The 17,214-nt window shown below is 39.7% G+C and overlaps 1 protein-coding gene and 1 long non-coding RNA gene across 2 annotated transcripts; both read left to right on the top strand.

Moving 5' to 3' along the window:
• The first annotated feature begins 356 nt into the window (after nt 1-356).
• LOC146463844 (large ribosomal subunit protein uL18A-like) lies at nt 357-6,232 on the top strand. Its single transcript, XM_085083962.1, has 8 exons — nt 357-422; nt 588-657; nt 788-903; nt 2,110-2,244; nt 3,856-4,058; nt 4,867-5,044; nt 5,170-5,258; nt 6,072-6,232. The coding sequence occupies exons 1-8, from the start codon at nt 420-422 to the stop codon at nt 6,196-6,198; spliced, it is 921 nt and encodes a 306-aa protein (XP_084940088.1). The 5' UTR covers nt 357-419; the 3' UTR covers nt 6,199-6,232.
• A 7,794-nt stretch (nt 6,233-14,026) lies between these two features.
• On the top strand, nt 14,027-16,986 carry LOC146463843 (uncharacterized). The gene is made up of 2 exons (XR_014856785.1): nt 14,027-14,118; nt 16,098-16,986. It is a non-coding gene; the product is annotated as an uncharacterized LOC146463843 (long non-coding RNA).
• Nucleotides 16,987-17,214: the final 228 nt, after the last annotated feature.

Genomic DNA, 17,214 nt, shown 5'->3' with positions numbered 1-17,214 from the left:
TAAGTGACCAGCTTCTATTGTTTCAGCTTTTGGTCGCTTACGAGTTTGCATTCTGGTAAGCGACCAGCTCCTGAGTTACGACCACTTTTTCCCTTATTCCCGAGGTGGTCGCTTACGAGAGCTTCGACATTAGTTCTATAAATGCTGACTACTTAATAAATTGGGCGAGCTGAAATTGGCGGACATAATATTGCTGCGTTTGTTTTACAAAGAAATGAATTTGTAGTTTTTGCCTCCCAATAACCAAACTCGTCCCAGGGTCCTTTCTCTCTTGCCCAATAACTTCCGGTACACCGATTACGTAGTTACATTCCCATTAAACCCCGCGCGCCGCTTCCCTTCTTCCTCTCTTAATTTTTGTCAGCCTCCAGCCGAAGCTACCTGGAGTGTCTTATAAATTCCCATCTTTAAGCCTAGAAATGGTAAGATTTGAATAAAAAGAACGGGTTACCTTACTTATATAATGAATTCTATTTATTTTGGTGGTGATGTTTTGTAACAAGATGTCGAGATGGCTTAGATATTTTGAGATGAAGATCGCTAGTCTGAGATCTGTGTTCTTATGATTTTTCGATTTGTTCAAACAGGGATTCGTCAAAGTAATCAAGAACAAAGCGTACTTTAAGCGTTTCCAGGTCAAATACAAGAGACGACGAGGTTAGTTACATCTATTTGAAAAATTTGTCTGTTTTCAATCGTGTATAAGTTTTTTGCAACCATTTGTTAGAAGCAAAACAGAGTTTAAGATTAATTTTGTCACGTGGTTGCTTCCCTTATTTTATTTCAGAGGGTAAAACTGACTATTTTGCCCGAAAACGTCTGGTGACCCAGGATAAAAACAAATACAACACTCCAAAGTACCGCTTTGTTGTTCGTTTTACAAACAAGGACATCATTTGTCAGGTTGGTAAAGCTCACATACACCACATGGGAGCTTTTAGAAGTGTAAGGAGGGTGCTAATTAGGATGGTTTGAGAAATGCTGATTGCTTTGGGATGGTGCCTCTTTTGCACAGTTTATGACTACAGTCGAACCTGTATATAACGGCCACCCTCGGGACTTGAATAACTGGCCGCTTAATACAGGTGGCCGCTTAATACAGGATCACTAAAAATACTCACTGGGCGTTGTCTAATGTCAATTTTAATGGCGTATCATACAAAAACACTTCATGCAAGGAAACAATAGGACAATTAACACTCTAGTCTTTCAAGCGATCAATACTTTAAACAAAGTTCAGTGCCAACTTGTAACTTAACGGTATAATATACGTAACATTGTGTAAAAGTACTATGCAATAAATTGTCCTCTACCCTTCTACGGTATACAGTGCTCTATTTCTATGACTTACAGTTCACAACAAAATATCTCATTCCGTCATTTCATAGTTGTTATGCTCAATGTTCAGTGCCACATGGCTGAAGAACAAGCCAATTAAAGAGGAATTTCTTGCTAAAGAGTAAAGCATATTCAAAACAAACTTTTTGTTAACGTTCGGGATATGGTACTGTACTTCAGCACCATGCCGACATCTGACAGCCGAATATCTGATCAGCTTACAGTAGCTTTGTGCATGTTATTTCTTTGTAGTGATGCTGGATCGCATTTTAAACACAATAAAATACCGCATAAAATAACATATAGCTTAGTTTCCATTTAAGGGTGGCCGCTTAATACAGGTTAAAATAACAAAGAAAGACAAACATACGACTGCTACAGGGTGGCCGCGGCCGCTTAATAGAGGTGGCCGCCTAATACAGGTAACAAATACAGCGTTTGTATGAGCAAAAAATCGGGACTTTGAAAACTGGCCGCTTAATAGAGGGTGGCCGCTTAATATAGGGCCGTTATATACAGGTTCGACTGTATTGTGGGAGAAGAAGATCTTAGTAGAGGTTATTGGAATCCAAAAAGAAAATTGGGGCTAACCATGCATTTTTTAGAGGTAATGAAGCTTCAATTTGGGGGGAAAAAATTCCATGCATTGTTTTGTACTTTTTAGAATTATTGTTGGTTAATTATCTCAGTAATCTTTTTTTTTTTAGGATAACAAAAAAGGGTAAATTGTGTGACATAAGCTTACAATGAATGTCACTGGTTATTCTTTAGGTAGCGTATGCCAAACTTGAAGGGGATGTTATAATTTGTGCAGCTTATTCACATGAACTTCCCCGTTATGGCGTCAAGGTCGGGTTGACCAATTATGCTGCAGCTTACTGCACTGGCCTCCTGCTGGCACGTCGTGTAAGTACAACTGTTACCATACTATACTACTGGCATAACATTCTATGTAGAAATCTGGTGAAATAAGAAAGATGTAATATTCAGCAAGTCACAAGTAAAAACAGATCTGAAGTGTAGACAGGAATGAAACCCATGACTCTTGGAAAGTTTTGTCATTTAACTGGCTTGCAGCATGTGTCTTGCATAGTGTTTAAGTCCAAACATTACATCTTTCTCATGTAATGACTGAGCTTAAAGGTTGCCATGTGTTTCTCTTTGCTGCCTTAAGGCATTGTAACATTAGGCAATTTTTCTTGTCACTTATTTCAATGTGCTGTTCCAACATAAGTTGGCAGAGTCATTGCCAAGTGTAACATGTGCTCAAATAAACGTATCTGGCAACAGTTTGGTTGCAGTTACCATTGTGAGACTTAGAACTGATTTCTACTTCTCACAATGATTTCGGCGACAACAACAACAAAAAAAAAGAACAAAAACAAAAATTGCTAGACATGTTCATTTCAGAATAATTCCAGGGTATGTAACACTAGGCAGGAATTTATGCAACTTGTATCATAACAAAATTGTGAGACAAGTTTCAAGAAAAATTGCCCAGTGTAAAAGTGCCTTTAACCCTTTGAAAAATGCAGCATTCAATGTCTTAGTGTGTATACATAGGGTTCTACTCTTTGTTTTGCTTTCTTACCATCACTCGTTCTGTAATATTCTGCTTGGAATCTGGCAAAGAGAAATCCACTAACCTATAGTTTAGGGCTGTGCTTGGCATTCTTAGGGTTTCGATATCACTGTTTGGGAGACGCTTGAACTGTAATTCTTTGTTGCCTTAGTTGAAATGAAAATTTTATTCTAGGGTTTACATTCAAGGGATTTGTTGTATTCTTATCCTGGAGTGAGGGCATTGTGAAATTGCTCCACACTGAGCAAGAGGAAATAAGCATCAATGAAAATGTTATCACAGTATTTCCAGACTGACATGGGCCTCAGTGCACCAAGTAGTGCCTATTTTTTACTACTTTTTGATTTGCATAGGATTTTTGCAATTTCAACTACAACTTTAGCTGTATAATTGTCTAATGTTTTATACATCAGTTTTTCTGCCTGCTAAGTTGCAATGCGCTAATTAAAGAGAAAGAGAACAACAAGAATAACTAAATTAGCAAATGTTTTACAAGAAAAAAATGTTTATAAGAGGTATATCAGTAAAATATAGGAAAATAAATTGTGCATTTATTCAAGGAGTCAAGTTAAATATGGAGTAGTGTGGAATGATTTGACTATTTCATCAGTGTAGGTTGAAACAAGACTATTCATATTAATTCTGAGCCCCCAAAATGAGTCGAGTGAAAACAACTATTGCAATTTTTTATTCTCCAAAAGGAGGAATACTTGGAAACATAACAACATTTTCTGTGATAGTAAGTTCACTTTTTCCAGTTACCCATGGGACTACAAATTAAAAATTCTGAGTCCCAATGGAAGTCAAGTCTAGATCTTGCACTGGTTGGATGCTGTCACTAATGAGGTACTTGAAGACCTAAATGTGAACTGTATAAGATGACACTCCTACCATGTTGTTTGTCTTGTCTGACGAGTGTACACTTTTCTCTTAAGTTGCTCACCAAACTGAACCTGCATGAGATCTACACTGGGGCAGACGAAGTAAACGGTGATGAGTACAATGTTGAAAGTGTGGAGGGATCTCCAGGGGCCTTCAGGGCCTTCTTGGATGTAGGACTGGCCAGAACCAGCACTGGAGCCAGGGTATTTGGTGCCCTAAAAGGAGCTGTTGATGGGGGCCTGGATATCCCTCACAGGTATGTGATGGTAATGGTGATGATGGCCTGGGCAAACGGGCAGTAGACGTGTTCATTTTACATTTTTTTTTGCTGGCAAATAGGACTGGAAGGCAACCTTTCTCATTGCTGTCTTTTAATGCATTCGTTTTGTCCATCCGGGCTTCTTCAGCACATAAATATGATAAAAAATTAAAAATACCTTGGAATCTTTTAATTTAAGCCACTAGAATGTATAAAAATTTGATTGTATCAGTAAGACGGTTGGATTTAAAGGGAACCTCCACTCTCACAACAAATTGACGGGTAAGTGTTGGAAATAGTGTCTAAATTCTAAATTTTAGTTTAAAACGTAGAAATGCCATTCCAGTGTGTTAAAATTAGATATGATTGTCGACAACTTTCGCGTTTATATTCCTGGGCGCAGCCATTTTGAATTTTATGACGTGTAATGGTTGCCGCTATTGTTATTTAGCAGAAGTTCTTTTGTGTAAAACAATTGAGCAACCTTATTACGTCATGAAATCCAAGATGGCGGCGCACGGGAAATTTAAAAGCGAAAATAGCCGATAATCAAATCATGTTTTTCCGACACTGAAATATCATTTCCATGTTTTCCAATGAAATTTCAAAGAAATTGTATTTTCAATAATGTAACATTAACATGTTTCGAGAGTGGAGGTTTCCTTTAAAGGGCTTTCTGTTGAAAAGTTATTTCATGAGTTATTTGAAGCCAAGCAATCATATGTAGTGATGAGTTGACCTTGTTAACAAGGTCTCTTCGCTATATCAGTAGTGTGAAATAATCCTGATTTGTTGCTCTACATAGCATGAAGCGCTTCCCTGGCTATGATAGTGAATCAAAGGAGTTCAATGCTGAGGTCCACCGCAACCACATCTTTGGCCAGCATGTTGCCAACTACATGAAGGAGTTAAAGGAAGAAGATGAGGAAGCCTACAAGAAACAGTTTTCCCAGTACATCAAGAATGGCGTTGAAGCAGATCAGGTGCCTATTTTTAGACTGCATCGTTAACTACTTTGAAAAGAAATTACTTGCACATTGACCTTGAGTCTGCTGCATTAAATGAAAAATGTTAATTATTTTTTCTTTTGGTTCTGATTATGTTGTAGATTGAGGAGCTGTACAAGAAGGCCCATGATCTCATTCGTGAGAATCCTGAAGCTAAGCCTGCTCCCAAGAAGGACATAACACCAAAGAGGTACATGCAATGTGCAAGCTAGACAGTGTACTTCTGCAACCCACAAAATGAAACATGATAGTTGAAAGGGATTCATTGTTCCCCTAAGATATTTGCCAAGTTAAGAGGCATTTTATTTGTGGCTGGGCACTGGCCAAATTGACTGGTTGTTGGCATGATTTTACTTAGCTGCTTATTATTCTATTCTTGAGTTCTAGCCCTGGGTCTGTTAATTAAAAGTCCCAATAACTTAGGTGGCTCGAAACTATTTCCTTGAAAAATGTGAAGAGCAGTTTGTCATCTTATTTAATGTACTGGCAAGTTTTGCTAACAAGTGGCTGCATTCAATTAAAAACTGGACTTGACAAGTTATGGGTTTTTTTGAGAAATATCTGCTGATCACTTGTTAATTATTTCTCTCAATCTAAGAGAAAATAAGGGGACAAAGAGGGAGACTAGGGGCATTGGCTGGGATATGTGAACTTCACTTAATTTATTTTAGACATCCTTTCAACAGAAGTTGGTTTCCTGAGGTGTCCACAAATGGTCAACGTCGCATTGTGTAATAGGGGCTGTTGAATATTCGGTATGGCTTCCCTAAGTGGCATTTACAGGGGTCTACATACGTCTCAGGAAACAAACTTCCGTTTTCACAACGTCTAAAAATAACATAAATGAACTTCACATATCTCAAGGGCTATACTGGTGGTCTCCCTCTCTGTTCCCTTATTTTCTCTTGCTCAAACCTATCATCTTTGGACAGCCCATTAGAATAAAGGTACTAGTCATTTGTGGAAAGAGTTAAATTTCCAAACTTTAAATTTTCTTTTCCAGGTTCAACCGCAAGAAGCTGTCCCTCCAGCAACGCAAGGCCCGTGTTGCTCAGAAGAAGAAGTATTTTCTGAAGCAGCAAGGAGAAATTGAGGATGATGATGACGACGAGGAGGAAGATGAGGAATAAGCCAGTGAATAAAATAAATAAACTTTGAAAAATGGTTATGTTTTGAGTGGTGATTTTGGTGGCTATGTGGGGTTTAGATAAGGGGGTGGGTTGCTAAGGAAACTGTGGTGCTGCATTGGTGGGGAGTGGAAATGAATATTTGGTTTTGTCAACAGTTGATAACTGAGGTAATTTGGCCACCGCAAGGAGATTCAAGAACTGAGGTTTCGAGCGTTAGGCCAAATTACCATGTCAACTCATGTCATATCTGCGATTAAGGGAGAGTTACACCTGAACACCATTTTCCCTCCACTTGATACGGCTTTAATGGAAATATCTCATTCACGTTTCAAGCAATCCAAAAACTTTATCATCATATCGTGAATCTGTGTTGTAGGGTATTTTGTGAATATTTGGGTGATTTTTGGGTATATTTGGGAGGAGCAGTTTTTCTAGAAAGATTGGTAAAATTAAGAGAAATAAGAAATATTGAAGATTTAGTGAAGTTTTAAAATTGGAATTTGTAGTTAATAATTAATAGACGGACACCAAGCCGTTAGTCCACTAGCAACCTGGGGTGCTCTTGCGTGGGTATCAACTGTCTGTTAGTGTTCCAAAACTAATTTTCTTTCTTCTATCCCTTACTAAAACCTCTTAATTTCATTCAGATTTAGGTGTATTCCCCCCTTAAGATAAGTGGGCTTAGTTTCCAAGAAACTCTGGTGCTGCTGTTGATTTTCTTTAAAGTGGCCAAATTACCTTGCTAACTTTCTTGGTAATTTTTTTTTTAACCAAGCGTTCGTAGCTGGGGTTTATGACTGCAGCAGTCGCTTTGCAGATAGTGGACCGGCCGGCTAATTGACGCAAGTGAAGAAGCAAAACAAACTCTGCCACACGACCTTTTACGCTGTAGTCTTGCTGTTCTCCATAGACTTCCTGTGATGCTAGATGCACGAATTTCATCTTTGGTGATCTTTTCTTGATTATCGTGTAGTGCAATTATGAGGGGACACTAGATGCGGTTCTCTTTTGGGGCTTAAAGGGAGAACGTGAAGATACAAAACAGGCCAACTGTGGCGCCTGTTCCTTCCCAGTTCACCCCTCGGGTTCCTTTTCTTGCCCCAGTCTTTCCAAGCTTCTTGTGTGTCCAGCTTACTTGCCTTGTTACCGAGAAAAAGACTTGCTAGCAGTTCAGCGAAGATTTCCTTCCAGCCGGTTTACACGCTTCAGCTAGCTGCCCCCCCGCCTCCCCCCCCCCCCCCCTCCCAAAAGAAAAAAAAAATTGGCCCAACAGTATCAGAGCGCGAATCGTACGTGTATTTTGGTACTCGATTACAGCCGATTTTCGTGAAATAAAAATCGGCCCGATTCAGAAAATCTCTTTCAGTGCAAAATATTTTGTCGAGTCGGGCGGGCGCTCTCAACGAAACTGCCACGTCGATAAAAATCAACATTGGGCGTCTAAACTGAAACGCACGTACGATGTTAGTTCCAACGCTGTCAGACCGACAAATCGTCGTTTGCAAACCAAGGTCCGGTTGTCCGAAAGCCGTTCAACGCTAATCCCCGATCAACAGTTAACAGAGGTTTTGATCTTATTGTAAACTAATTTGAAGCTAATGATAAAGAAAAAAAAAACCTTTTTTAAGAATCTTTATTGCTTGGTATACGTACAAGGTAAACTCGAATCAAAGTTCACGTTAATCCAAGATTTGCTTAATCGGGCTTTGAACAACTGGCGCCAGGCTTTTATACCAGGGGAAGATTCACAATGGAATATAGTGGTTAACACAGTCATTTGTGGATCATACCATGATAGATTATTGGCTGAGATGTTGGTAAGTTTGACATCACGTGCACATAGCCTTTGCTTTTCCAATGAAAAAACGATTGCAGGATACCTTCCGGCACTGATATTTGCACTGAGAAAATACTGCCCACATCTGAAAAGTTCCTCTTGCTGGCTTAAGGTTATTTTCAGTACATGTACCAATTAATGGCGCCGATTTGGCCGAATATAATAAAGAAAGTGAACGAGCGAGGGGGAATCGGCCCGATGTTATAGAAATCTGTGGCACTGTGCTAGAGTTTTTATTTGACTCGGCTGATTGTCACGCCGCGCTGCACCGACTGAAAAAGAAATCGAAGGAGTTCAATGCTGAGGCCCACTTTAGCCAGGATGTTGCCAACTACAAAGTTCACAAATTGTAACGTGTAAATTGAACCTACTACTCGGGCGATAAAACGGTACATTGAAATTAGCCGTTAGAAGCACACACGTACCGTTCGCGCGACAGTAACGCAACTTTGTTCTCTGGGTGTTTGCGGCTGATCACGTGACTGCGCACAACAAACTTCTCGTTTAGATATGTAAAATGGAGTCCTATCGTATTAGCGGGACAGTGAAAACGCTGACTTCACTGAAATCACAAAAAATTGGTTCAATTTACCCACCCCACCGAAGTAAAGTTCAAAGCCACCAGTATCCTCTGAAAGGCCTTTCGTGTCAAACGGCCGTACTTCTCGGGTAAGGAAAATGGTCAAATATCCGGGGTATGCCCGTACGGGGGGTGGGGTGGTGATGTTTAAGATTCGAATCGATCGGCGCATTAGGACGAAAAGCGAGCGTAACATCTTACTTGTCTCTCGTCCTACGCTAGTTGAAATCACAATGATTGTGAAATGAAACAAATTTAGTGTTTGCTTGTTTTGGCATGGAACCATATCACTTCAAATAATCTAAAAAAAAGAGCAAGGCTGATTTCACGGCCAGGGAAGTATATTTTCCAATATTTCCAAAGGCACGGCCCTTTTCTTTCAGGGTGCCTTTCTCGCGGTGGCTTAGCAAACACAGTTAATTACTGTTTTTTACTGATGTCACTTCAAGCAAACTAATTTATCTCACAAGGGATTTGGCAAGGGAACCCGGCAATGACCCAAAGAGAACAATTAAGCAAAATATACGTAAATGTTGTCTTATTTTTCCGGGATTACGAAATAGTAAGCTTACATTTTACCAAACTGAAATTGCTGCCTTGCCTTTTCTCCAGTGATGTAAAACCACTTCTATAAGTACTCGTACGTTCTTCAAAAAGTAACAAAGATACTGATAGTTGAGAATGATGTATTATTCAGCAATGACACAGGCAAACTCGGAAAAAGGAATCCGAGTGCATCTATCAGGAGTCGAACCTAAGACCTTCCGATTACTAGTTCGGATGCTGGCCACTGAGCTACAGGAGACTAGTAGGAACTAAGGCCATTAAACTAGGTTCATGGGACAAACATCCATTGTTCACCAGGCTTAAAATATTACATCAAGGGAATGTGATGAAATGTTTAAGCCTGGTGAACAATGGATGTTTGTTCTATGGCAAGGAAATGTGATGTGAAATCAAACACGAGAAGGTGTTTTTCATCGGTTTTCATCAGATACCCAAACACTGAGAGCGAGGCGCAGCCGAATTTTTTTAAATGACTTCGAGGTGTTTGGATATCTGATGAAACGCACTTTCAAGTGTTTGATCTTCTTAAATGATCTATAATTCTTGGAGAAATTCAAGGCTAAAGTTTCAAAATGTTATGGTAATTAGGAACACATATCCAAACCACGGTCACAGTAGTAATTTTCTTTGTTTTCTCTTGATGAGTTATCAATTATCAATGAGCAATATTTAAGCCTGGTGAACAATGAATGTTTGTGCCATGAAGCTAGTTTAATGGCCTTAGCTCCCACGGGTCTCCTGTAGCTCAGTGGTTCAGTAGAGCATCGGAAAGTCTTAGGTTCGACTCCTGATAGGAACACTCGGAATTACTTTTTCCGAGTTTGCCTGTGTCATTGCTGAATACACTCTGTTTTTTTTATGAGAACGTCTAATTTTGGAGCTGAGGCTGAACGTTCTTATATTTTCTTTTTGCGATTTGAGGCTGAAAACGTGCTTAGGATGTTCTTAAATTACACAGTACACACTACATGTATACCGGACGCGATAGGCCTATCAAAGTGCATTGCCTGCTGAGATATGGTATCAAGAACTGCTGATTGTTACATGCCATTAAGTATTTTGGTTAATTTACATTTGTTACCTTGATTTTATATACAGACAAGACGCTTTTCAGAGCGTTTACGTGGGATGCGTTGACTATGTTTAGCACTAGTGGCCTCATTTATTGTAGGCCTCACCGATTTTTTAACCTTCCCTCCCTTCGCGATTGAACTAACTGAACAGTTTTAGTCAGAAAGATTGCGTGATATTGAGTTGCGCTACTTGAAATTTTGCCGCCTAAAAATAGTTCCCGCCAGAAAATGTCTTCAGCTGAAAGGAGCACTCTTTTTATCTGAAAAGTTCACTGCTAATCGTAACTTTTTGCATACATGAAAACTTGACAACTTTCATCATATTTTTGCTTCTCATACAAAAGTCTTTCGTTGTACCGGAGATTCTATTACAATAACGTGGCGTGACTCACGTTTTCTACTCTGGTTATGTAAATAAAAGTGTAAGATTACAAATTGTTTTCGTTTCATCAAAAAAACAGAAAGAAAACAGGCAAAAAGCTTTCCTAAATGAAAACTTTTAGTAAAATTGACAATCAAACCTTTAATCTTTTTGTGAAGTGGATTTCAAGTTGCGTTTAAGCATCAAATCGACAAAGTCATGCGATGTGTGTTTTAGCTTATCAATGATCTTTCCCCCACGTATTCTGGATGGTTCTACAACTGTCAAACAGAAGCATGATTCCTTCGCTTTGAACTCTCCAATTTCCACCGTTTTCACTGTCGAGTGCTTCTTAGAAGTTATTCTTTCGATTTACTGCTTCAAAAGGGTTAGTTTTCTTTTTGAAAACGGCACATTGGAATCTAAAACATTAAAACAATATGGCCACGCCACTAAAGTCAATCCTTTTCAGTTCCACCGAGAGACCACTAGGACCTGAATAATCACAATAGTAATTAACTCCCGTCCGATCCCTCCTGACATACACTAAAATATTGCATTCTGATTGGACCGTTTTTGTTAAAGACAATAAGGACAATACGAGACAAAAAGATCCCCTCTAGGAGAAAACTGAATTTGATACATCTAAAACGAGTTAATAATTGAAAGATGCGCATTTGTGGATACAAACGGCCCCCATTTTATAACGTGGGCTGCACAGGCATCCCACGTAATTACGCGGGATGCCCTGAGGGGGCATACCGTGTCTTAAAACGGGTCGATTTCTTTTTACGCGGGATGCCCTGAGGGGGCATACCGTGTCTAAAAACGGGACGATTTCTTTTTCTTCGTCGTAGCTTCAAATCGGTACATTAATTTATTCATTAAACTCACCCCTCTCCTACTCGGGGTGTATTGTTCTGATTGTCTTCAACAGAAGCAGGCCAATCAAAATCCATTCTTGTCGCTTACATCGCGAGGGAGGGGACCCACTCACCCCTACCTGTGTGACGTCAACACATCATTTGATCTATTTATTAAAAACGGATTAAATTTGGGGCCATATTGTTTATAACATGTTCTGGACTCAAGTGTGCCGTTTTCAAACGGAAATTTCACCATTTTGAAGCGGCAAATCGAAAGAATAACTTCTAAGAAGCACTCGACATTTAAAACGGTAGAAATTGGTGAGTTCATGGCGAAGGAATCGTGCTTTGTTTGACAGTCCTTGACCACGACGCGAGACTAAAAAGAGGTCATTGAGAAGCTTACGTTATCGTAATCATGGAATTCCATACATTTCCGGTGAAAGTCTGAGTCGCGTAACACAAGGAAAACAACGTAACGCGATCGTCGTGACTCAAACTATTCCATTAGCAAGGATAGTTTTATCAATCGGCGAAGCATACAGTTGGAAAAAATGAATCAGCCCCAGCATGACGCGTAATGCCAGTAAAGCAGGCATCTTGTTTTTTTTCTTCGTCGTATACACAAATCGGTACATTAATTTATTCATTAAACTCTCCCCTCTCCTACTCGGGATGTATTGTTTTGATTGTCTTCAACAAAAGCAGGCCAATCAAAATCCATTCTTGTCGCTTATATTGCGAGGGAGGGGACCCACTCACCCCTACCTGTGTGACGTCAATGCATCATTTGATATATTTATTAAAGACGGATTAAGTCGCGCCATATTGTTTTAACATGTTCTGGACTCAAGTGTGCCGTTTTCAAAGGGAAATTTCACCATTTTGAAGCCGTAAATCGAAAGAATAACTTCTAAGAAGCACCCGACACGTAAAACGGTGGAAATTGGTGAGTTCTTTGCGAAGGAATCGTGCTTTGTTTGACAGTCTTAGACCACGACGCGAGACTGAAAAGAGGTCATTGAGAAGCTTACGTTATCGTAATGGAATTCCACAAATTTCCGCTGATAGTCTGAGTCGCGTAACACACGGAAAACAACGTAACGCGATCGTCGTGACTCAAACTATTCCATTAGCAAGGATAGTTTTATCAATCGGCGAAGCATACAGTTGGAATAAATGAATCAGCCCCAGCATCTCGCGTAATGCCAGTATAGCAGGCATCTTGTTAGCAAAATAAAGACGTTCTTAATCGACTCTCAGCCTGAGGAATGTTCTTAATACGTTCTTAAAATTTTGGTTAATCTCAGCCTCGACTTTCTTATAAAAAAGGTTCTTATAAAAAAAACAGAGTGCAATATACATCATTCTCATTTGTTTACCAGGCTTAAAATGTAACATCACATTTCCTTGGATGCTGATAGTTGTTATTTTCCCAACAGATAACAGCATAGCGTTCAGCTGTTAATTACTTCGACGTTACTGTTATTTCTTGGTCGGTGTAACGGTGTAATTGTTCACCCTATTTTAGAGCGAAAATAATGTCTTTTTGTTTTATATCTTAGATTATTGTGTAGTCATTGTTGTCAAGACCATTGGGAATTCAGAGAGCTGGTTTATAAGTCCCAAATCAGATCGTTACTCGGAAAACGGACAATCAAGTGCAGTAGTCAAGAGTTGGCAGAACAGAACGCGGTGTAATCTGTTTAATTGCTGCGGGTTTATCCTCAAAGGTAAGATCACATACGCCCGTAACCATGCTTGTTCATTGCTAGCAATGCTCTAGCTCCCTTTTATAAAAGAGTTATTTTTCCGGTTTACGAAATCAGTGGCGCACAGGTGTGTTTGGAACGATGCTATTTTGCGAGTGAATGAAAGGAAATGGCGTCTGCTTAAACTGAGCTGTGTACCCCTGAGCGATTTCAACTAACCGTTTTCTCCTAAATTTGAAACAAAAAAGCTTCAACTTCCAAACCAGAATTGCCTTCTTTTCTGACCGTAACCAAGGCAGCAAAGTGCCGCCGAATCGATGAAAGACATCTGTGAGGAAGAGTTGAGGAAGTTCGTGTGTTAGCCTTTCGTCCGAGAGAATCCAACTGAAAAGCATCGTTTGGAAAGTGATACAGTAGCTCGCGCGAAACAACTTAAAACAAATAAGTTCACACTTAGGGTGCGTTTTTTTGGGAGAATCCAAAAACGGATTTGTGATCCCAGATCATTCGGATCATGGTGCATCAAAGGAACCGACGAATCCACTCTGGACAAGGATTCGCCAGTTCCTTTGATGCACCATGATCCGAATGATCTGAGATCACAAATCCGTTTTTGGATTCTCACAAAAAAACGCACCCTTACTGAAGTCCACCAATCAACGCTTTGCTGTGCACTCTTAGCCTGTTGCAGGCGCTCAGATGGTGGAAAAGGGCGCGAAGAAATTGGCGATGCGAGCTCCCATTTTAATGGCCTTTAATTGTTCGCAAGCGTCGCTTTTTTTCTTTGTGCCGTTTCCCGCTATCTGAACACCTGGTACAGACAACTCACTTGAGGATGTTTTGTTTTCACAGAAATATGATCAAGTTTTGCTGCGTCGCCATTCTTTTAGTGCTTCTTATTTCATCTCTGTTTGTCGAAGACAGGTAATGTTCGTAACGAGAAGGTTCATAACCTGTAAACAGGCTCCAAAGTAATTAAGGATAAAAAATTCAACTGGTACAAATTCAGCTTGAAACATGGCGGAATTTCACCAAAAATTATCAAAAACGGGGAAACAAGTTTTTTCCAGTCAATTCCTGGCGAGAGGGTAACTGAAAGTCAAAATTTAAGAAAATACGTGTTGACGGACGAAAACAATCTATTATTTCTTGAAAACCAGTTAGGCCATATTGTAATCGGTAGTATGTTTCCAAGGAAACAGTTCAAAACTGAACTTTTGCTTCACACTGAATTGGTACCAGAACAAAACAACTTTTGATGAGCATTATTTAGCCTGCGAATACAGCCCGCCTCTCATCGCTCCAGGCCCCCGAGGGGCGCTTCGCTAAACGTCCCTCGGGGGCCGGGAGCAAACTTATACTCTGAACTCATTATTTCAAGCACAATATTTTAGAGTAATTACCAGCAATGCATTACAGCAACAACAAAAACAATGTTGGAATTTTTACTTCGAAAAGAGCGTATTGCACCTTTCTGAATAATAATTACTTTCCAAGCAACTTTGTCCCGCATCACTAAATCTCCACTGAAGCGTCTCCATGTCGCGCGCGGGTTCCCCTTCGATGATGTTGTGGATTTGTGGATTTAACAGGAATTGAATACCACTAAAATAAAGAAGTTTGATCGCATGCAAGTTAGAAAGAAGTGACGTTAAAAAATAGTTGATAAGTACTGTTAGTGGTTGTGGCTTTCTGTTGCATTGGCAAATTTACTAATTTTTCAGAGTAATTTGGTGCTAACTTTTGGCCATGCGACTTCCATGTGATTGACAAGAAGCCAGAACAACAACAAAAATTTTATACACTGAGTGAAACATATGAAGTTCATCGTATTTAAACTGTGGATGAAAGAACTAAATCGGCGAACATTACAGCAGTTGTTAGTTATTTACGCAGCTTAAACAGGTACGGAAAGAAAGCCTGAAAAAAATTCAGGCTTGAACGAGAGTCAAACCCATGGCATCGTATCGCAAAATCACAAAAATGATCTGCTCCTTCAAGGCTTTCTGAACTGCAAAAGTTGCATATATAACTGCGATGGTTTCTGATGTTTTTAATTATTTTATTTACGTACGCAGAGGCAATTAAATTTACGTCCGTGAGCGGGCAAAATTTACGTGACAATTGAAAAGAAACCAACCTTGTAACAGCTCATTGTACAATTGTTTCCTCAGGGACCTAGCCTTCGCGTGGAAGTGAGGCTGGAATGCACTTTGTTTTGATACCTCACATCTTTTTGCATGTCTTGTATACCGTAGTTACATATGAAAAGCCCTTAGGCGACACTGATCAAAACAAATTACGGTCGACTCCCGATAACTCGAACCTTCAAGGGAAATTGAAAAAGGTTCGAGTTATCGGGAGTCGACTGTAAGTCAATTCCAGCTGAAGTTCCACTCAAACTGATCTAGGTCATAAAGTACACCGACTGTAAACTGGACTATTGGCGAGGCTTGAGCAGGAGTGTACGAAATATATTTATTAATTGATGTATGTCGAACCTCCTCTCCCACCCCAATATACTTGTCACGGGATACTGCACTTTTCAGGAATGTAATAGGTTCTTAATCCCAGGCATTGGATGCTAGAAACCGTTATTACATTATTTGGAAATCCCACGTTTTAAAACGGAATAAGAAACAAGATTCCAATTTCCGTGACATGTTTTCCCTTATCCCCACTCAAATACAGTTTCTGAAACAATTATCCTGTGAAATCTTGCCTTACATGAACTGATTACAAACTCGGCGCTGATCGGCCTATTCATCTCGTTGGTTATGAGTTAATGATCACATGAAAGGAGGACTGAACAAGATACTGCAGTCATGATTCTGAATAACTGGTTAAATCTCTAGGGGAAAGGGAACCGCGGCTGGTGGCTAATCTATCTGTTATCTTTTCAGTGATGCTTGGCGCCGAAGAAGAAGAAGACGTACAAATGAAGGCACAGAAGAAAGACGAATGCATTTAGCACGGGAGACCATAAAGGCTGAAAAAAGATTTAATGACGCGCTCCCTAATGAAGGATTGGAAGACGGACCAGATGAATACGTTGTTCCTCTAAAACTCAGAGAAAACCCCACCCCGGGGAAACCATGAAACAAATAACGCGACGTTTTGTTGTAGAAAGCGACATTTACTACACAATGTATAACTATTTTAAATTTCAAGTTAATTTTTTGTAGTGTGAAACATGGCCTTCGAACAAGTGTCTTTTACTTTCTGCTGCAAAAGCAACTGTCGACACAGTATGATCGAACCCATAAAGCTCCAGTGTGCCATTATGCATGTATGATTTTGTTTCCCTTATTAGTTCCCTCACCGTTCCCAGCATCCCCCACAACCCTCATTAAGATTTATTTCTTGCAAGAGAGGAGACTGGGATCGAATCTAGTCCAGGAAGAAAATGGGACACTTCAGTGTTATAATAATAAATAAATAAATCACATCACTGGATTCTTTCAGAAAGTTCCTGGAAGGAACTTCACACGAATAACTGCTACGTCTTATTTAACCTGAGACACTCTTGATATTGATTTGTTGCTCGAATAACGAAGGATACTGGTTTGCTTTTGCTTGAATGTTGGAATTGTCGTGAAAATTTGCTTGCTTGAATTTTCGTTTGGCACAGAAAAACTCTGATGAACCTAACGGGTAACGGTGAAGGTACGTGTGTCTGGTTGTCAAATTTTGGTTGTATTCTCAAGAAACGCAGCAAAGTTTTTCGCCACATTCTTGTTGCATAGATAACTGCAAGAATCTTTTCTTTTATTTAACGACATATATGGGTAATGTGGTAGTCCGTCGGCTCTTTTCGGAGTAAAAAACTACGGCCATTACCCCCGGTTAAAGGTGCTGTTACACTAGGCAATTTTTCTTGCAAACTTATCTCTCAATTTTGTTCCAACACAACTTGCACGAACAGTTGCTTAGTGTAACATGCCCTAAAATGAACACGTATCGCAATTTTTCGTTGCCGCAAACGTTGCGAGAAGTAGAAGTCGGTTCTACTTGTGCAAC

Source organism: Pavona decussata, unplaced genomic scaffold (genome assembly GCF_977016875.1).
Source record: "Pavona decussata unplaced genomic scaffold, jaPavDecu1.1 SCAFFOLD_174, whole genome shotgun sequence".
In the NCBI taxonomy this organism is placed as follows: domain Eukaryota; kingdom Metazoa; phylum Cnidaria; class Anthozoa; order Scleractinia; family Agariciidae; genus Pavona; species Pavona decussata.
Note: the sequence above shows the minus strand (reverse complement) of the source record. Positions and strands in the feature narration are given on the sequence as shown.

What these genes read in the sequence shown, in the direction of transcription:
- LOC146463844 (XM_085083962.1), top strand. An exon ending in ACAAGGACATCATTTGTCAG is followed by an intron (nt 904 to 2,109) that starts GTTGGTAAAGCT and finishes GTTATTCTTTAG; the next exon opens with GTAGCGTATGCCAAACTTGA. An exon ending in ATGGCGTTGAAGCAGATCAG is followed by an intron (nt 5,045 to 5,169) that starts GTGCCTATTTTT and finishes ATTATGTTGTAG; the next exon opens with ATTGAGGAGCTGTACAAGAA.